This window comes from Ceratotherium simum, chromosome 19 (assembly GCF_057802395.1).
Source record: "Ceratotherium simum simum isolate JZ-2026a chromosome 19, ASM5780239v1, whole genome shotgun sequence".
Taxonomy (NCBI): Eukaryota; Metazoa; Chordata; class Mammalia; order Perissodactyla; family Rhinocerotidae; genus Ceratotherium; species Ceratotherium simum.
In genome coordinates this window covers 51,975,541-51,996,976 of record NC_141918.1, presented here as the reverse complement: position 1 = coordinate 51,996,976, position 21,436 = coordinate 51,975,541, and the positions used below count along the sequence as shown (strand labels likewise).

At 39.5% G+C, this 21,436-nt stretch overlaps 1 protein-coding gene across 4 annotated transcripts in view; it reads left to right on the top strand.

Moving 5' to 3' along the window:
• STX7 (syntaxin 7) overlaps nt 1-21,436 on the top strand; it is a 48,671-nt gene that overhangs the window by 25,905 nt on the left and 1,330 nt on the right. For 2 of the 4 annotated variants that reach the window (XM_004422327.3, XM_087444126.1), the window contains exons 3-10: nt 6,823-6,892; nt 8,896-8,989; nt 9,679-9,816; nt 10,604-10,656; nt 11,211-11,307; nt 12,787-12,859; nt 16,552-16,634; nt 19,219-20,567. In XM_004422327.3, coding sequence (XP_004422384.1) covers nt 6,823-6,892; nt 8,896-8,989; nt 9,679-9,816; nt 10,604-10,656; nt 11,211-11,307; nt 12,787-12,859; nt 16,552-16,634; nt 19,219-19,311 — 701 coding nt within the window. In that variant the 3' untranslated portion in view covers nt 19,312-20,567. The other 2 variants (XM_087444128.1, XM_087444127.1) reach the window with 2 other exon arrangements.

Sequence of the window (21,436 nt, the reverse complement as noted above, 5' to 3'; positions counted from 1 at the left end):
TTGACCCTCCTCTGATATATACCTTATGTCTTAGAAGTACATACCTTAAGTGCGCGCGCTCCGCTGCAGCGGCCCGGGGTTCACCAGTTTGGATCCCAGGCGCGCACTGACGCACCGCTTGGCAAGCCATGCTGTGGCGGCGTGCCATATAAAGTGGAGGAAGATGCTCACAGATGTTAGCCCAGGGCCAGTCTTCCTTGGCAAAAAGAGGAGGATTGGCAGATGTTAGCTCAGGGCCGATCTTCCTCACAAGAAAAAAAAAAAGAAGTACATACCACTTCTTATATAAGATTTGATCTTTCTAATGCTCTTTTGTGGTTCAGTTTTAAAAATATTCATTGAGTGTCAACATTATGATTGGTTCTAGAGAAACAAGAATGCCTAAGACCTCGTCCTCGCCTTTACAGAGTTTACCTTCTGGTCGAGGAAACCAGTAGGTGATCTGATCATTTCCGTTTATGTCTGAGTATGGTAGTAGAGGTTTGAATCTCCAAAGTAAAGTGTCCTGTTTCTTACGCTTTGAAACCAATACAAATGCCACCTCCACTAAAGCTTTTTGTGTTGTCTTCCAATAGAATACCTTTGTTACAGGTCCTTGTTTGAAGCATTTTCATAGCATTTATTGCTACTGCTTCCTCTTTGGGTTTATATGATGTACTTTTTTTTTGTTTGTTTTCTAGATTATATGCTGCTTCCGTAAAGGGGGCCTTGTCTTACTGACATTCATACTCATGAAAAGCCCCATCTAGCACTCATTAATTAAATGCAGTCTATTAGCTGATAACATAGTGGTTGCATTCCTAAGAAACTTCATGTTATGAAATACGGTATTATTAAAATAATTGTTTTCAGAGTGAAAAGGTTGTCAGCTAAAGCATTTGACTTATAAGGAAATTAAGTATTTATAAAACCTAAAGAGCACTAAGTAAATCTAGCTTTTGATTGCAACCAGCTTGTTGAAGAGTCTGGCCTTTCTTGATGTGATTGTTGCTGGGACTCATTATTAATCACCTGTGTTACTCATAGTCGGAGTAAGCAAAGCTCAAAGACTCTTAGAATAGTTTTGTTACTTTAACAACCAGCTTTTTCTCCTAAGACTGGTTCTGTGATGATACTTCCCAGTGGTCGTGATATTATAACCCAAAAGATCCCGATGTAATCAGAATTTTGGGTATCAGGTGGCCAAACATAAACATCCATTATAGTTCATCCCTTTGTTTCCTATAATGAACATATTTACCTTTTTTTCATACTTAAGCTTAGAAAAGAAATAAAGCCCCCGTCTAACAGTGCTGCTGTCGCCCACACGACCTGAGCTCCTCTCCCATTTCCACAGAAGGGGCGAAACCAAGGCTGGTTCAGTTCCTGCACGCAGTGCCGGGGCTCTCGGGTGACTTCCAGCCCAGCCCTCCTCTGTGTCTACAAGGCTGAATCACAGTGTGCTTAGCCTGTGGACCAACGTGTAAGTGTAACCACGAACAACACACCCTGTCTAAAGCAGTGGAGAGTGTGGATAGGGAAGGAGACAAGAGCTAAAATGTCTAAATACATACATCCCGAAGCAAGGAGGAAAATCTCCACCGGTGCCCTCCTCGCCGCTCTGCGGCTGGAAACAAGGCTGAGTCTGTGTTAATACTCTTCTCCTTTAGTAGCCGCTCCTTGTTCCTTCTGCCTTCTCTCAACACCTCGGCTGTTTGGAGTCACCCCAACTTTCAAACCTGGGGCCTTGTTGCTCCTGCCACATGCTGTATGTTGCTCAGTGTTATGACTGAAGATGGCAGTATCAGCTAGTGCCCTCCGGCTAATCTGCTGAGCTTTGTTCACATGCGCCCTCTCTCTGTGTGTGGGCATACCCTTACTTCCCCCCAAGACTCACCTCTGTCGACATGATCCTGTCCTGGCCCCAGATGGCCAGAGGTAGCCTCAGCTTCTGCTCAGGTGGAGACACGGTTGTAGTGCTAACTTGGATATTGTCTCTAAATCACCTCAAGGGATGGAAGAAAATTTGCAGATGGGTGATTAGGTGTAAATGTGAAATATTTCTCTTCACTTTCACCCCTTAGTTCGCAAATCTGAGTTTTCTTTCTGGCTGTGGGTGAAATGGCACCCTGGAGTGGTTGTTCTTTGAGAGCATAAAGACCCAGCACTTCCGCTTCCCAAGATATTGTCTCCCAGGTGACCATAATTGGGTCTTCAGGAGGCCATTAAACATTCTACCAGTGCAGCAGCTTCTAGATAATGGAGTTCTGGCAGACCAGTGAATCACGTTGTCCTTGGAAGACCTATTAATTTTTTTCTCTGTAAAGTGAATATCTTGATCAGAAGCACTGGTGTGTGGAATACCGTGATTGTGACTAATACATGGGTTAGGAAGCTGGTAGAACCAAGCAGGGAGGGGAGGAGAGGAAGCATAACAAAATCAATAGTCCTGCTGTTTCAGTGAACATGAAATTCTGCCTCCACCAAGATGGAGGGAGTACAGTTAGCTTGCCACTGGGTGGCTGGCTGATACCCCCAAGGATGGTGCCATATCACATAGTCATGAATTGCTTAACGAAGGGGATACGTTCTGAGAAATGCTTTGTTAGGCAATTTTGTCCTTGTGCGAACATCATAGAGTGTATTTACACAAACCTAGGTGGTGTAGCCTACACAAGTAGGCTATGTGGTACTAATCTGATGGGACCACCATTGTATATGTGGCCCATCATTGACTGAAATGTCATTATGCAACACGTGACTGTATTCACTTTTGATTGCTACGTGGCATTGCCGGTAAACATGTTAGTCTGAGAAAGGTTAGGTCTATGTTGGTGACCCTATGTATAGCTTTTATTCCTACAACAATTGCTGGTTTATTATCCCATTGAACAAGTGCTGGAGGAGTTAGGCTGAGGGGCAGGCTGACTGACATACATAGAACAAAATGTAGAAAGAGATACACCAACAAGATAACATGATGCCTAATTCACAGTGGGCAGCTCAGGTCACCTGGTTACCTAGTATGCCATTATTTACTTTTTATCCAGGGCTCAGTAGCAAGACCAGAACTATTCCCCAAAAGGATAACATTGGTTTGCTAAAGAGAGCATGATTTTGTTCCAAGATTCTAAGGGACTCCTATGAGTTTTTCCTGTTGGGACTCGCCACTAGTTTCATCCAGCGTCCTGATATTACACAGGCACTTGAGTTACCATTAGATCAACCAGGTCATAAAAGCCAAGTTGTAGAGCTGCTTGAAGTAGCTGGATAGCCTTTTCTTTTGGGGAATTGAAGCCAGAGCTGGCAACCTTTTGGGGCATTCAGTAAAATGGGTTGGAGCAGCATAAAAGTTTCACCAGGCACTGTACCCCATTTGTGTTCGAGATGGCAAAGAAAGGCAATTTGTCATTTCCTTTGCGGGAGTGTGTCAACAATCCATACAGATTAATGGAACATGATTCTTCACTGAGGAAGTAGGGCCCTGTATTTTCATGGAATTCATCTTCTACCTGCTGGCATACTTAATCCTTGCAAGACACCTAAGAGTACATATTGCTTCTTACTCTTCAGATCCTAAACAAAGATGTAAGCAGTGTGTTGGACTAGGGTAGTGTCCTAAAGGAGGAGATGATCAGTATCATTGAAAACTAACTTGTAGTACAGAGATGAAGAGTGTATATAACCCTGGGAGAAGACTATGAAGGCTCGCCGCTGTCCCATCCAATTGAAAGCAAACTCCTCCTCATGTTCTCTGTTTTTTAGGAGAGAGCAAAAAGTATTTACATGTCAGCAGGTTTGTACAAGCTGCCAGAGATTGCGATGATCTGTTCTAGTGAACAGATCACGTTCTGAGGAGCATTGCGGTTGGCGTCACCGTCTGAATAAGCCTCTGCCGGCCATCCTGACTATTTGCCTTCTGCAGCCTCCAGCCAGGCCACTTAACTGGGAATGGGAGAGGCATCCCCACTCTCAGCTTACCAGGTCTTTGGTGGCATTTCTGAGCAATGCAACGGGAATAGCTGTCGCTCTTGGTTTATTGCTCTGTTAGTGTGCAGAGCCCCCAGGGGCTTCCAGTTGTCTCTTCCTTCCGATAAGAGCCCTTTCTCAGGGAGAAAGGATGAAAACTGGGGTTGCTGAGTGTGTCTGTTAAAAAAAAATAGGGAAATAACTAGTTGGTGGATTTAGGCTCCCACTGGGCTTCTCAGAAGCAGTTCCACTGAATTCTTTTTAATAGCTGAGCAATTTTATATAGCGTTCATACATTATTTATCCTTTCCGGGATTGATATATACTTTCCAATCTTTTTTTACTATTAATTTTTTCAGTGAATGTTGTTAAAGTTTCTCTTCTTGGTCTATTTTTGTACTGGCTTGTCTGACCTTGTCTCAGTTATTTCTAGTCCTTTATCCATGTGGATATTGCTCCTTCTTTCTTATATATGTCTCCACTTTTTGTTTTTTTAAAATTTTTGATGTACTTGTATTCTTACCTGCTTGTTTTTCGTGATTTTTACCAATCTGATATGTGAAAAGTTGATTATCAATGAAGTTGCATTTCTCATATGTTTATTTGCTTGTTGTAAATTTCAAGATATCTTTTGTCCATTTTTCATTGGACTATTTTTCTATTACCAATTTGTAGGAGTTTTTTTCTATATTAGGGATATTAACCCCCTTGCTCATCATACGCTGCAGATATCTTCTCCCACACACGTTATTTATATGTATTTGTAACATAGATACATATTTTTCATACAACATTAAAAATTTTTTGTTTTGTCAGTTGTCATATTTTTCTCCATGGTTTTGAGTTTTGTATCATACTTAGATAATATTTTATACCTCACTCCAAGATCATAAATATCATGTAATAAATACATTTGTATAGTTTTATGTAGCAGTTTAATGATTTCAATTTTTAATATTTAAATTAATAATTTATTATGGATTGATTTTGCTATATGAGGTAAGATAGATTCTCTACTTTAACCCCCAAAGGGTTAGTTTTCCTGGTGTCATTTATTGAACAGTCTATTTTTTCCTCTCTTAATATGACTTCTTATGACAAGAACCCTCCTGAGATGAGATAAATGCCTGCCTCTGTCCTGTAGAGGGCTACACTACAGTTTGTCTTATCAGTATACGTTTTTTGAAAATAAAAGCTCTAAACCCCTATAAGGTAGTCCAAGAAAATCTGCTGAGGTTGAGAAGGAAATATATAACTAATTGCAAGCAGCCATAAGTTGAAAACAGCAAACAAAATTTCTATGCCCTCCTAAAGAAAAATCTACTACCAAAAAAAAAGCAAAAAGAAATTCTTTCAAACCAACAGAATGGTTAACAGTTGCTATATGCTGTACGATTCTTCTCCAGTGTTTATATTTTTCAGCTTTTACTTGAAAGCAGTGTTCGTTATATCATCCTCCGTGAACAGAAGTTATCCTGTGTTTTGGAATACAATCATCCTCTTGATCCCATGAATAAATAATGACTATTTAAAAGCATTTAAGCTATATAAATAAACGACTTATTTTAAATGAAAAGAAGGGGTGGGTTGGATCATTTTTCTCTAGTTCGTAGAAATGTGAAGCTTCTTTACTTTGAGATGGATCTTCAGCTTATTTCTACTGGACGTTTTATTTGTGTACACACATGCATACACCTATAGGACCTCCCCTATTGTGAAGAGCCTTTTTATTGCAGTGGTCATTGACTTCTGGATCATGAGCTTAGCATGAATTTCAAACCCCTGGCTTTTCATTTTAAATGTTTTAAACCTACAGAAAAGTGAAAGTATAGTACAGTGAACTTTTTATATCCTGCACCAGGGTTCACCAATTGTTGACATTTTTCAACTTTTGTTTAATATCTCTCTCTCCAAATTCAGATTCAAGTTTCTCCAGTTGTCCCCACAATTTTTTTTTTATAGCGTTTTCTTTTTTCTGATTCAGAATCTAGTCAAAAAAATCATGCATTGCCTTTTGGGTGTTTTGTTTGGTTTTGGGAGTTTTTTAGTTCTTTAATTCAGAAGGCTCCCATGCCTTTGTTTCTTTTTCCTTTTGTTACATTGACATTTTAAAAGTCCATGCCAGTTGTTTTGTATTATCCCACAATCTAGGTTGGTCAGACTTCTTTCTCAGGATCGGGTTCAGGTTAGATAATTTGGCCAGAAGAACACCTGGCTCACCTTGTGCCTTTCTTATCGAATCACGTCAGGAGGCTCACGATGCTGGTCTGTACCACAGGTAGAGCTCAATCTGGTCATTTGTTTTAAGCAACACATTTATCTGTGATAAAGTTCGCTCTTTTACAGTTGTCACGTGTAGGGTGATCATCTGAGGTCATGTGAATGTCCTGTGGTTTTACCATCCTTTGATGATCCTTGCTAGAATCACTTATTACATAGATAATTGAAAAACGATTTTTTTCTAATTCTGTTGTTCCTCCCTCATTTATTAACTGTAATTTATTCACTTTATATTCCTGTGAATTATGCCATTGTTACAATTATTTTCCTCACAGTTCTTATGCCAGTAGAATTAAGTGAAAGTCCATGTGCCAATGTACCAAGTGTTCTCATGGGAAACAGAAGAAGAGAGTATTTCTGGATCGTAGGTGCAGTTTCTCATTTAACGTCCCCACACAATTTCCTCTTGAAAATTAATCCATTGTCACTAATTAGATTTAAATAAACAATTTCTTTTTTCTCAAGTAATGTTTCCTCTCTCTCTCTTTGTTTATCTGTCTTTTTGTAACTGCCCAATTGCTTGTATTAATTTCTAACTTATTTCTGTTGCCCTAATATTTGTAACAATTGTATATTTATTTTCCATCCTAATAGCTGCGGAAATACAGAGGACTCTGAATCAGCTTGGGACACCTCAGGATTCACCTGAATTGAGGCAACAGCTGTAAGTATTTAGTTAAAAAGAAGAAAGACAGAAAGAGAAAAAACACCTATTGTTATGTTCCTTTGATGGTGTGCAGTGTTATGTTTACCAGAGAAAACAATGGAAAATTAATGTTATGTTTCTGCTGCCTTATTTGTACCAAGCTTTTGTGTGGGTTTTTCCCCATCCAGAGTCTAAGGCAGAGGTTTTTCTTTATTTTAAAATAAAATAGATCTGGCTTACTCCATCAAAGCAGAGCTTCTTTAGTTGCTTTCTTATACTTCTTAAATAGGTTGTTTTTGATGGCTTCTGAAAGATGGTTCGCTAACCTTCTCTATTTGTGTGATTTACTTCCCATAGCCAACAAGCCCTATAGTGACCAGATTTTTATTTGGTTGAGATTCAATACATATCCAGGGTGAACTGTCCCCCGCAAAGCTCCTACCTACATCCTTGAATTTCAGAAGCATTAGCCTCTGTTTAAAAAAAACGTTATAATGAAGTTATGTAATACGTGTTTCAGTAAATTAGTAAATTGCTAGAAGAACAGCAATAATACTTTGTGGTGTTAGATTTTACAGAGTGTTTTTACACATTTTCTCATCTGAACCTGACAACATTGGAGTGAGATAGATAGATCCAAAGAACTGTTTCCATTTTGCTCATAAGAAAAACATGTCTGCTGGGGGCTTGATGATTTGCCCAACATCATCTGAACCTGACTCTGAAATCTCAGTTACAGCCATAAATTCCAAGTAATGTGTATGGAATAAGTGATGTGCCAAACAGCATTAGCTATAGAAGGAAAAATTGCAAAGAGGAAGAAATTAAAAGATAGGTAATGGTAATTCATATGTTTTATGAAGTACCATTTGAAGAATTTACCATTATCTCTAATTTATATTGTATTTTTCTGCAGTGGATAGATGTCAGGGTGGTAAAAATGCCCCAAATCTAAATAATAAACCATGATTTATTAAAATAAATTAAAATGGAATAGAAACACATAATTCTTAATAGTTACAATATTTTACTAAGGTTAATAGTGGAGATTCTGAATATATAGACATCATTAAAGTCTTCTTTTTAGAATTTTAATTATATTACTTTTTCTAAAGATTTAAAGAGGCATGTTAAAGATAGAGGACTTGGTAAATAGATTTAAGTAGGTTATAATTCTTTTCAGTGAAACACATATCTATACTTAAACATGCTCTTATATAGTATCTCATTATTTTAAAGGATCCTAGTGTGACCAATACATGTTTAAAATGAGAGATAGTATATATGAGAGGTACTGATATTGTAACTTGTAAAACATCACACCAATACAAGCCTCTTTTTAGTGGCAAATTTTTTAGTTAGAAATCTTACTTTTTACTTTATGAGCCAGCTAGCAAGATAGATGTAGATACTTATATAACTGACCTCTTTTATTGTGTTCTGTTCCCTTTACAGAGAAATGCTATTATTTTTTCCACAGCAAAGTTAAATAATAGTAAATTTGTACTATCACTTATTATCTTTTCCCCTCTTTTTTTTTTTTTTTTTTTAAGTATCTATAGGCTATAAATGCGCAGGTAGAGAAATATGAGAGGCTGGATGTACCCTAAAGACCTGGGAACTGGGCACAGTTTAAGGCAGCAAATCTTCTTTACTTACACAGCTGACCCCCCAGTTGTGGGATGCAGGTAAAAGGCTCCCACGCCCCCAATATGCCAGACATCAGACATCTGACAAGCTCGCGTTGGTTTGAGTCATCTTCCTGTCTAAATGGCTGCTGATATTTATTTCTCCAAGCTTGGTTACCCCCTTGTGTGAGTAAAGGACCTTCCATATAATATTTGCTCAAAATTTATCAAAAAATAGAACATGAAAATTTTATTTTCATAGAGAAAATTTGGAGCCAGTCTGTAAAACAGTGATTTTTATAAAACTATTTATCAGGGTTGAGTCAAGTGACAGAGTCATAGCTTAAAGAAATATCTTAGTTCTTCGGCTTAATGCATATTTTCTCACTTCAGGCAACAGAAGCAGCAGTATACTAACCAGCTTGCCAAAGAAACAGACAAGTACATTAAAGAATTCGGATCCCTGCCCACCACCCCCAGTGAACAGGTATCAAGCTTTAAGACTCATTGCGGATGTACTGAATGAGAGAGAAAGCAAATGCACTGTAGGATCTTTGAACTGTTATGCTAGAAAGGAGCTTAGGGGGAAAAACTGTATTTCAGATTAGTTCACAGAACACAGAACTGTACTTAATTGCCCAGGTAGTATCCTGTGGTTCAGTAAAGCAAAAATTATTTCCATACAAATGCCCCGACCCGTAATTAAGTCAGTGCTGAGAAAGTACTTCCTGAGTAATTGTTTCCTGGCTTTCTAGTGCTGACTTCATGCAATGGGCACACCCATTCAAGATGTGAGGGTCCCTAGGGGCACATATTTCTTTCTGTGCTTACTTAGCGGAAGTTATTACTTAGGTAAGAGCATAAGGTTTTATTTTACTAAAAAAAAAAAAATAAGAGCTACTTTAAAATAACCTCAAAATCATGGCCCACTTTTTAGGATGAAAATTTGAGGTGAGAAATCCAGCCTTATGGGCCTCTTGCCTCAAGGTAAATATACACAGTATTTGAACATATTGTCGAAATGTTATTGAGAGTTAATCAGTAAGGCCCTGTAATTGGAGAGTGAGTGAAAATTTCAAAGTTAAATAAAGAGCTAGCTAGTGGTGAAACAGCTTTTGCAAATTCTATAGAACTTCACAGCTTGATTCTAGTAGGTTTTCCCCCCTTTTCCTCTAGCGTCAAAGGAAAATACAGAAGGATCGCTTAGTGGCTGAATTCACGACATCGCTGACAAACTTTCAGAAAGTTCAGAGGCAAGCAGCTGAGAAAGAGAAAGAGTTTGTTGCTCGAGTAAGAGCCAGTTCCAGAGTATCTGTAAGTATTTAAAAGAGATTACTAAAAAGTAAAAAAACACGATACTCTCTAAGGATCCCTGAAAAGACGGCATTGGCCTGTTTTTTAAGTCACCAAGACCTGTGAATATCTTGGAAATCAGTATTTGAATAGTTATTTTCAAGCGCTCAGTTTTTAAGAAGGATGATAGTTATGTGTCACTGTGATGATTTTGTCCATGTCCTGGGACAAAAGATTATAGATTATATAAAAATATGGGAACGTTTTGTCAGGAGAGATTGAGGGTCAAATCCTAAGTGGTATTCCCAGGTTTGCTTCAACTTGAGGCTGTTTCTTTGTGTCCATGCTAGTGGAGAGAGCACTTTACTCCTGCTTGCATGACAGTGATGGAAACGAACATTGTGAATGTAACGTATGAATACTGAAAATGAAGGTACACCTGGAGAAAATCAACAAAAGGGTAGTTTAGAGTGGAATTTTGACTTAATCTAATTTTAAATTCCCTTAGAAACTATCACAAGTTGTTCCTTAATGTAGAAGTTCCAAGACTATGTTACGTTTGCTCAAATAATATGTATTATTTGGCCCTTGAGAATATTTAATGAATTCCTTCCTTGTCGGCTTGGGATATAATGTTGTTATTACTTGAAGTAGTTGACCTAAAATCTTACAACAAGAACGTGTCTCGCTTTCTCTACACATACACTCGAGTGCATATAAATCAGGTTAGATTATAATGAGGGAAAATGTGAGTGTGGTGTGTTTTTCTTTGCCCCTTCTCAATCCGTTCTATTACTAAATTATTCAGGGTGGTTTTCCTGAGGAGAGCTCAAAAGAAAAGAACCTTGTGTCCTGGGAAAGGTAAGAAGTATAACACATTATACAGATCAAAAGAGAATTTTTCGAATACATTTTATACATTATTGTCCCTGGGACAGAATTAAAGCTTTCAGTCTATTATATCATAACTGTCCTAAGTTGTTTATAAATAGAAAACAAATAATAAATTTGAAAATTTTTCAAAATAATTATTTATTATAAAATGTATAAGTATACAAAAATATTCCAATATTGCAATAATACTTGATAATTATTTATTCAAATAAATATTATTGACTTAATTGTTATTTGATATAGATTATTCCCCCATGTTGTGAGGTTTAAGTCAACTGAAAAGAAATAGTCAGCTGCCAAATATAGCTTCCAATAATTAATTAACTCTGAAAAATAATATCAGTGAAATGAAGCATGAATACAATTTGATTAATATTTGTTATATTCTGAGAATTTAAGTGAGCAATTGTCTGACTTCGAAGAAAAAATATTCTGCTTAGTAAGTACTTCTTAAATAAGAAGGAAGTCTCATTGTTTTAGTAACAGTCTTTCTTTTTTCCGTATTCTTTTCTTTTTATTAGCCAAACTCAACCCCAAGTGCAGGTGCAGGACGAAGAAATTACGGAAGATGACCTCCGCCTTATTCACGAGAGAGAGTCGTCTATCAGGCAACTTGAAGTAAGCTTTACATTGCAAAGTTGGACTGCTGCCCTGTGCTTAGTGCATTTGTCCTTGAGATGCTTAGATAATGCTGGGAGAGGGGTCGAGAAAGAAAACAAAATAAATATATCAATTTGGTGGCATTTCTCATATAAATTAGAATAATTCCCTTCCTTAAAAAATAATAATCTGGGGCTGGCCCAGTGGCGCAAGCAGTTAAGTGCACGTGCTCCGCTTTAGTGGCCCGGGGTTCGTAGGTTCAGATCCCAGGCGTGCACTGATGCACCACTTGTCGAGCCATGCTGTGGCAGCGTCACATATAAAGTAGAGGAAGATAGGCACAGATGTTAGCTCAGGGCCAATCTTCCTCAGCAAAAAAAAATAAAAATAAAAATAAAGTAATAATAATAATCTTAGAATTTGTGCTACAGTGAGAGAACAAACTTCCTTCCACTCCAACTTTGTTTTTTTGTTCCCAGGTCACCTAGCATTGAGAAAATATCAGTCTAGAGATAAATAGATAAATAACTGGTCAGAGAGTCTGGATGGCTCCCATGGCACATGATACACATCACACCTGCGTGAATAAGGCTTCTGTATTATTTACAGAAGCCTTATTCTGTAAGGGCTTTAAATGTGTCTTATTTCTCTCTAGTATGTTTATGACATCAAAGAGATCTAAACAATTTAGTAACCCTTTCTTCCTATGGAACCTACCTATTTCCCTCAAAGGTGAACTGATAATAGCTAACAACAGCTACAATTTATTGAGGGCTTCCATGTGCCAAGCACTATGTGATAAATTCTTTATGTTAATATTCTCGTTCACTTATAAAACCTCCATGAACTGGTTAACTATGCCATAATCATTGCCATTTTACAGATGGGGAACCTAAGGCACAGGATGAGTATATAAATTGCCCCACCCCTCCTGGATAAAATATTTAAACTTTACTTTTTAATCAGGCAAAATAATAGTTAGCATATATTGAAGAAAAGTAAATTTATAACTTCTTTATTCATCAGTATTCCATTGCATATTCAAATTTATTAATGTGGGACTTTAAATTTATACCTAATATTTTATTCTTTTAAATTGTCAAATTGATGTATAAATTTTTACTAGAAATATATCATAACAAGAATATCTTACACTCTTATCAGGAAATACTGCTTGTGATAACAAACTAATCAAATTGAGTGACATAAACTCAGTGACCCACAACCCTTCTCTATTATAGATCCTTCATTCCCATCCTGCCTTGCCTGATACTTTTAATGTCACAGACTTATTTTAGAGAACTGGTTACTGTATTCACGGTGTAGTTACTGGGGATTGCTCATGTAAAATAGTTTCCTGGTGTTTCCAACATTTGTGTGAAGTCTAGATGCCTGCTTGCCTATGGGTGAATGGTGATTTGGGTTTTTTTTATTTTCCCCTTTTGTGGATTGGGCACTGAATTTCTAATTATAGTAATATGTGCCTTTTTCTCTTAGGCTGATATTATGGATATTAATGAAATATTTAAAGATTTGGGAATGATGATTCATGAGCAAGGAGACATGATAGGTAAGACCTACTGATTAGATTTCATGAGGTGGGAGCGAGCTGCATGCGATTCACCTGTGGTAACTTATCCAGCAAGAGTAACTGCTCCCTCTCTCTCTTTCGGTCCCTCTGGAATCAGAAACACAGTCTCTACAACAGACAAAGCATCACCCTTGGCATTGTCTAAAGCAGATCTCGTTTTTGGGTCCTAATGGTTGAAAGGACCAGCTTCATTTATTTCAGAAGCCACAAATTTAATCAGGGCCTACTGCTGCTGAGATCATGGAAGGCATCATGTAACGTCATTCTAGCTATTTCCAGGACTTCTGATTTCAGTCTTATCCCAATTTAATTCTCATCACACCCAGGACTTTTTGGGAAACTTGTGCTATTTATAATTGTGCATGTTATCTTGTCTTTTAGTTTAGAGGGAATAGGTAGCCATTTGCCTGATCACTCATTCTAATACCTTTTTGGTAGATTAATTTAGTAGATTAATTTAGATGCTAAGACTTTCTTAAAAGAATTCTTAAAATCAGTGACTAAGACTCTCCTTAAGTTTTAAATGTAATAGTAGTTCATTTAAGGTGTAATTGTCAGCGTTGATTAGGATCCTGATCATGTTGATAATTTTGAAATATGAAGATACCTGTGGGTATGTCTAAAGATACATTTAATATATTTTCTGAATTTGGTTCAGTTGATATACTTGGACCTATAGCTTAATATAACTATAATTTGTCCATTCTTACCCTCCTCTCTAGCCCCAGTAGGTCACAGGGTAAAATTTCAAAAACCATTCATTCATCCAACAAATATTTATTGAGTACCTGCTATATCTGGGCACAAATCTAGGCATTGGGGATTCAGCTGTAATTAAACAACAGATAAGAGACACTCTGCCTTTGTGGATCTTGTAATCTAATTGGAGGAGAGAGACATTTTAAAAAAAGAGAGAGAAAAGTAGGTAAATGGTGATAAGCAATGGGGAAGATAAGGCCGGGGCAGGGGGCTGGGACTGCTGGTGGTGGAGAATGTTGCCGCTTTATGTAGGGCAGGCAGTGAGGCCTTACTCATGGGTGACATTTGAGTGAAGACTTCTTGGAAGTAAGGGAGCAAGTAAGAGAAAGTGTTCCGGGCAGAGGAGGAGCAGGCGCCAAGGCCTTCAGGCAGAAGCACGCCTGACACCGTTGGTCAGTGACGCGAGAGAGAGGAAGATGGAGATGGTGTCAGAAGTCACGGGGGCTGGCATCGTGTAGGATCCTGAGCCGTTGTAAGGACTTCTATTATTATTAATAGATGGGAAGCCATGGGAGGATTTGAGCAGAGCAGTGTTATAGTCTGACTTAGGTTTTAAAAGGCTCACTCTGGCTGCTAGGTTGAGAAAAGACTGTCAAGGGCAAGGCCAAAAGCAGAGAGACCACTTGAGAGGCTGCTGAAAGAATCCAGGTGAGCAGTTGTGTTGCCTTGGATCAGGATGGAAGCAGCGAAGTGAGAAGTGATGGAATTCTGGATATTTTCTAAATGTGGAGCCAAAAAGATCTCCTGAGTAGCTGGATGTGGGTCTGAGAGAGTAATTCAAGGATGACTCTGAGGTTTTGGCCTGGCCCACAAAATGGTGGTGTTGCCCTTTTCTGAGACAGAGAAATCTGTAACCGGAGCAGGTTTGGACAGGTGTAAGTCGTTAACTTCTGGCTATGTTAAGTCTGAGGGGCCAGTTGACACCCAAGTGAAGGTTTGATAGGCATTGGTAAGGTGAATGTGGCGTTCAAGGGAGACGTCTGGGCTGGGGTATACATCTGGGGATCATCTGCACATAGATGGTGTTTAAAGCCCTGGGATTAGGTGAAGTCACCTAGGAAAAATGTGTAGACAGAGAAAGGAAGGGGTCTGAGAACTTCATCCTGGGTCCTGTGAATTTTAGAGTGTGGTCAGCAAACTACATCCATTCGTTTGTGTGTTAACTCTGGCAGCTTTCGTACAGTAGAGGTGTGGTTGAGTATATATGGCAGAAGTCATATGAACCACAAAACTTAAAATATTTATCATCTGGCCCTCTGTTGAACAAGTTTGCTTCTTCCTGCTTTAGAGCCCAGAGAGTTGTGGAGGAACCAACAAAAGAGACTAAGAGAGAGTAGCCAGTGACGACGAGGAAAACCAAGTGAAGGTGTTGTTTTGGAATGAGGTGGAGAAAGTGCCTCATGGGCAACGGCTGGTCAGCCGTTCAAATGCTGCTGTAGGTTGTAAACTCAGGATCAAGAATTACCTGCTGAATTTAACCATGTGCAGGGCATAGGTGACCTTGGATGAGAGCTGTGTTGGTGAAATAGTGAGGGGAAAGCATGAGAAAGTCGACTGCAGAGAGAATGGGAGGAGAGCGACTGGAGGTAGCAAGTACTGACAGCTCTTGGAAGGAGTCAGGCTAGAAAGTGGACCAGAGCATGAGGGCACAGCTGCCGTGGATGTGGAATAAATGAGAGGGGGTTTGGTTTGTTTTTAAGATAGGAGGTATAGATGGATAGGAATGATTCATGAGGGAAAGAAATGCTAATGGTAAGTAAGAAAGGGGAAAACCGCTGGGCTGAGGTCCTTGAGTTAAGTGGCAAGGAATGGGAGAAAGTACACAAATGGAATGGTAGGCTCCTGCTGGGAGCATGGACAGTTCCTTCCTGACAACAGCAGAGAAGGCAGAGCACAGGTCTTGTTGCGTGCAGTTGGTGGATACGGTCGAAGGAGGGAAGAGAGAACATGAAGTGTGTGAGGGACAGTGGGAAAGTGGGGATCGGTGAAGTCGGGTCTTAGAACGAGTGAACTGTAAGGATAGCAGGTGAGACTGAAACTGAGATTGTGGAGAAGCTGCAGTTACTGGTCATGACGGGTAGGGGGTGTGATCATGGAGGCAGGCAGCTGAGAAAGGGTACCAGGCAAAGTTTGAAAAATGTGTGTTTGAGGGATTTAGAGAGCAGAGTATTAGAAGGTCAGCAATTGGAGATTGAAATCGCCAATATGTTTGATACAAGCACTGAAGAGAACATCAGTGAGTCGGGCTAAAATATTCAAGGACTGAGAAGAGACGGTGAGATCTGTAGATGTCTGCCCCAAGGAGGGTTGGATGAGTTCGATAGCATGAGCTTTCAAACTGAGAGTTGGTAGGGAGGAGGAAGAGACAGGGGTCTCTCGGGCTGCAAAGCGGCACCTGCTCCACCTCCAGGCCAGAGGAGGGTGGGAAGGAAAACTGTCACTTGAGAAGGCCACGTGCGTCCTCAGGGATGGCTAGGTCTCAGCACAGAAGTAGGTTGACGATGGCCACAGAGCAAGTGAGGTTCTCGGGTCTCTATATTTACTCTCAGTAACATTCCGATGCCTAGTACTGAGTTGGCCGTCAGAGAAGGCAAACCAGGTGACTGCTGTTCAGGGGTTACCAGGTGGAACTGGACTTGTTTTGTAATGAAGATGATCACATTTCTTTTTTTCGAATTTCTGTGTCTTGTTTAGATCACCTGAGAAATAGTATAGGGAAGAATTATAGCTATCTTAAAAAAAATTCAATTTTGTCCATCCACCACTAGTATTAACCTTTGAAGAGGGAACATGTTTAATCTTATCTTGAGTGAAACCTAGTAATCCATGCAGCTCTATTGCTGGAGCATCAACACAAGTTTAACAGTTTCCCGTGTGTGTGTGTGTGTGCGTGCGTGTGTTTTATTTTAAAGACAGCATAGAAGCCAACGTGGAAAACGCAGAGGTGCACGTTCAACAAGCGAACCAGCAGCTGTCCAGGGCGGCGGACTATCAGGTAATATCGACTGTAATCGATTGTCCTATAACTTAGACTTTTAACTGTGTGTCTGTGTGTGTAACCAGCTTTAAGGTGGCTGGAGATGTTGAATTTTAAAATCGCGTGGAAGCCAGGTCGAAAGTATGCCAGTCAGTTTACAACTGGGTGTAGCCTGTTTCTTCTCGGGGTTGAACCAGAATCGTGTCCCCAGGGATGGGAAGTTGCGTGTTCAGAGTCAGGAGCGGAGCGGTGGAGAACTCCAGGCTTCCCTGCAGCCCCTGCTGTCTCTGTGACATCCCAACCCAGAAACCTCTGGGGCAGCCTCTCCCCCCGTTTCTCGCTGTTCCCTTCTCTCTTTTCTTTATTTTTGCCAGTGACACTCTGGACTGAAGAGGCAGAGGTCCTCGTCCTAGAGAGGTGTCTTTAGGTCCTGTGGAGATGGTGTTAGCTTGCAGGGTCCTTGAGGAGCTCTCGTGTCTGGGTTCAGCAGGCCCTTCACCAGGAGTGAATTGATTTCTTAAGTGAATCAGGTTAATAGAGGGAGTTCACATGTGTGTGTCAGGTGTAAAGTGTGTGTTAAGTACGCTACGAGCAATAGGACCACGAACTATTAATGTGTCTTATGACATGTGCTTTGATACTCAACAAGGATAAGGCCGAGCTCTTTGGGAGCCCCTAAATACCACCCTAGTCTTTGATTTAATTTCCCTTTTAAAACTCCATTTTTGTTGTTGTTGTTCATAATTATTTTCTCAGACCTTGTCACCTTCTTATAAAATATCTAAGATATTGTCATCATCTTAGATGTTTTCAGTTGCTTTTCACGTTTTTACATCCACGTTCAGCTACATGGTTACAGGTTAGGATTTTGTTGTGTGAGTATGAGTAATGTAGAGGGGCAGGGGAGCTGACGATGAATGCAAGGAAGCGATGGTAGATGGTAGAACTTCCAACTAACCTTGGAAGTTCCCTGTAGTTTGTTTCAATGCCGTTTTTTTCACTGGACGAGTCACGGCGTATCCTGTGATGCAGAGAGAACAGTGAAGCTGTGTAGAGTGCTGCGTTACAGCCGCTTGTCTTCACCGATGGAGTGACTCGTGTGTACCTTCTTTGTGCGTGAGGTTCTGATACGCACCTCAGCAGAGTAAACGTCACTGTGTGAGGCACTGTGGGTTTCATTCACGAATAGTTGCACACGTACACGCACACGCGCACACAGTAATCGGTAAAGGCCACCAGTTATAACTGCTCAAGCTTAGTGTGTAGCAGGATTCATCAGTGAGTGGCTTACATGTTATTTCGTCTTGGTTTTGGATTTTGGAGGGATGTAGACATATCCCCAAGTTTTACTTTTCCTCCTCCTTGTGGAAGGGCAAGCCTACGGCCACCCTGGGGAAAGGGACACATCTTCCCAAGCTGCCCCTCCAGAGCTGGAGCTGCGCCCATTCTTGATTCCACAGGCCCTGAGGGGTGAGGAGAGGGCCAGGCCACGCTAGTGTTGGGAAGAGAGAGGCTTTCCAGTTGTCCTCCTTGGAAGCCTTGATGTTAAACTCATGCCTCTGCAAAATACGGTGCTTCTAAATAGGATGGGTGAACCCTGAGCATAAAGGAAGGTCATGGGTGCCTTTCACTGTGGCACCCCGGGACCTCACTGCCCGCCGCGAGGGAGGGTGCCCTGGTCAACAGGGGAACTGTGGAAGAGCCACGATGTTCATAAAAGTACACTGCACGTGGGAACAAGTGGTAGCCAGGCAGGGTCTGGGGAAAACCTGTAGGCATGACATGTGGAAACTCTAGAGAAGTCGCGTTTAATATATAAGGAGTATTAGATGAATACGTGGAATACTGAAAGTGTTCGTGGTTTTCAGAGTCAGAAACATCTTTTTGTAAATTTTGTGGTACTGCCAGTTGACACAAAGTAAATTGACAAATTTTTCTACTTTGTAAGAAAAAGGATTCCTGCCTGTTGCTGTGAGATACACAAGCCATTAAAGAAATAGAGAAATCTGCAACTGGGCTCGGAATGAAGAATGGAACAGAACTCTTAGCCTTAGTATTTTAAATGACTGTATTATAATTTTTTAGCACTTTTTCATTTGTGTATTGAGATTTTGAATGCAATTTCCATTAATATTAAAGAATGGGAATGATTTTGGAAACTAATAAATTTAGGAAAAAGTGCCGAACATTTACACTTGCTGATACTTTCACATAACTCATTTTAAAGAGCAGCTTTTTGATAAAAGTTTTAAAATATGTACACTTTTAAGCTGTTCTTTGTTTTCATACATAGATAACCTCGGTTTATTGCTTAAGTCGGTAACTTTTATTTCTCTGTGTCTTCTTTTTGAAGCCCAAACACACACCCAGAAAAATTACCAACAAAAGTTGAATAATTACTCCCTGAATTATACTATTAATTCAAGAATATTTTTTGAAAGAATAGTGTCATATGTACGTTGAAGAGATTTTTGAGAAGCAAAAAAATACAGCCAAAATTTTGAGGGCAATAAATTACCGTTGATTGAACCGAATGATTTTTAGCTGCTATGGAGATGCTCCTCTCCATCTGTAAACATGTTTTTGGTTTTTGCATCTACAGCGCAAATCCAGAAAAACCCTGTGCATCATCATTTTTGTCCTTGTCATCGGAGTTGTAATTATCAGTCTCATCATATGGGGAGCGAGCCGCTAAAATTATGAAGGAGCACACTATCGCACTACATTATCTAAATTATGTAGGAAGATTCCTGTAATCATGTTGTGTTTGTTTTTGTTTGTTTTTTTAAAAGGTATTGCATAAAGGATGGTTCCCATATTTTGTTATTTTTATTTGGGGGGAAGTTTCCTCTGGATTAAATCTGATATTTTCTAATATAGAAAGTTTTTCTAAATATCACTGCTGGCATAACTTCCATACTTTTCAATCTCGTAACTGTTAGGCCGTTGCCCACATTGTATATGCCTTTCATGTATAATTTATTTATCCAGTTGACTTAGTTTTTGGAATTAGTAAATCTCAAGGTGTGTGCGTTCTGTGTGCATCTTTCTCTCACAGTGTAACATGCACCCAGATTTGTATTAACCTCAATTAAAAATCTCAAATTTAATTTTGATTTGGGCCAGCAGAGGAAATAGTCTCAATATTTTGAAAAAATTAACATATCTGTTTGTGGTGCTTTTTTTTCTGGTTCATAGCAGCACAAATTGTCTATTTAACTTTTATGGTTGGTTTTGTCTTAAGACCTTTGTTTACTCTGCATGAAATCAATGAATCATTTCCTAGTGTATCTCATACTCCCAATGTGTATATATGAAGCATTTACTGTAGATTGCCTAGTAGAATACTAAGGGTAGATTGTTTCTACATAGGCTCTATGTAAGTCTGACATTTGCTGGGGAATGTGTAGTCACTATAAATGTCAAAAGTAACTTGGGGGAAGAGTGTGACAAATCAATACTTACTGTCTTAGAATTCTAAAGATCCCGACTTGTTATTCGCTGTGTATTTCCACAGTATTATCATGGAAAATTAATTACCTTCCTTTATGTCCTGTAGAATCATGGTTACTTTTGTATCCTTGGGTCAAAATTACTTTTGACAAGTAACTTTCCCACAATTGTTGTTTTTGAGCACCTAACCCTTAAAATTTAGCGTTTTACCTTGCATACCATTTTGTAGCATCCTTCATTGGAAAAGGAATTGGATGTTTGCCAATTAACTCACTTGCCTTTTTAAATCACTGTTGTTTTAACGCACTAATCTGAAAACTGTAAAGAGGACTATCTTAGTTTATAGTTTGTATTTTATAATGTTCTTATATAGCTGTTTGATAGTAAAGGCAATGTTTTACATGGCAAGCTGTGAGTCTTCAAATGGGAACAAATAAAATATTAAGTAACTAAGTAAATTGTGTCTTTGCAACCAAAATAAAGATGATTTCAAAAGTGTCTGGATAGTTCTGTTTCGTGAGGACTCTGCTTCCGTGAGACCGACGCTTGACACCTCGCCCTTTGGCTGCTGTGCCACCGGAACTCTCAGGAGAGGAGATGTAACCCCAGGCAGCCATTCTGCATCTTTCCGGAGTACCAGTTGACTCCGAGTTTTTCTTCTGGAGGTCTTAAAAGGCATTGCCACTAATACGCAGAAGCTGCTTTGCATGTCAGCAAAACTCAGTTTTTTCCGCAAAAGGGACTGGAAAACTTTTTTGAGAGTGAGTGATTAGAGACTGTGCGTGACCAGAATTGGCTTGCTTTAGTGAACACGATGAGTGATGCAGAGAGGAGAATTCACACAGATACTAGCCGTCCCGAAGTCAGTGGGAGCCCATCAGGCCTGCTCGGACATGTTCTTTCTTTGTAGGTGTACAGAGAAGCGTGCTGTTTCATGTGATAAACAGTGGCATATGGCTATATAAAAGTCCCAGTCACTTCCACAAATCAGTTCAATTTTTCACCACAGTTGTACTTGATAAAATGTTTATTTTCATACAGGCAAATGCATTTACTTCGATTTATTTCACGGTAAGTTCCCAATAACAGTAAAGGCACTTAATTTTGGGGGCATGATTTTAGCAACTTGATTTAAAATGTAATATTGTATAAATTATTTTAACTGGGACATAGGTTAATGATTAAAAACAGGAACTTTAGAGCCAGCCCTGATGGCCTAGCAGTTAAAGTTTGGCACGCTCTGCTTCAGTGGCCCGGGTTCGGTTCCCGGGTACAAAAGCACACCACTTGTCTGTTAGTAGCCATGCTGTGGTGGTGGCTCACGTAGAAGAATTAGAAGGACTTACAACTAGAATACACAACTATGT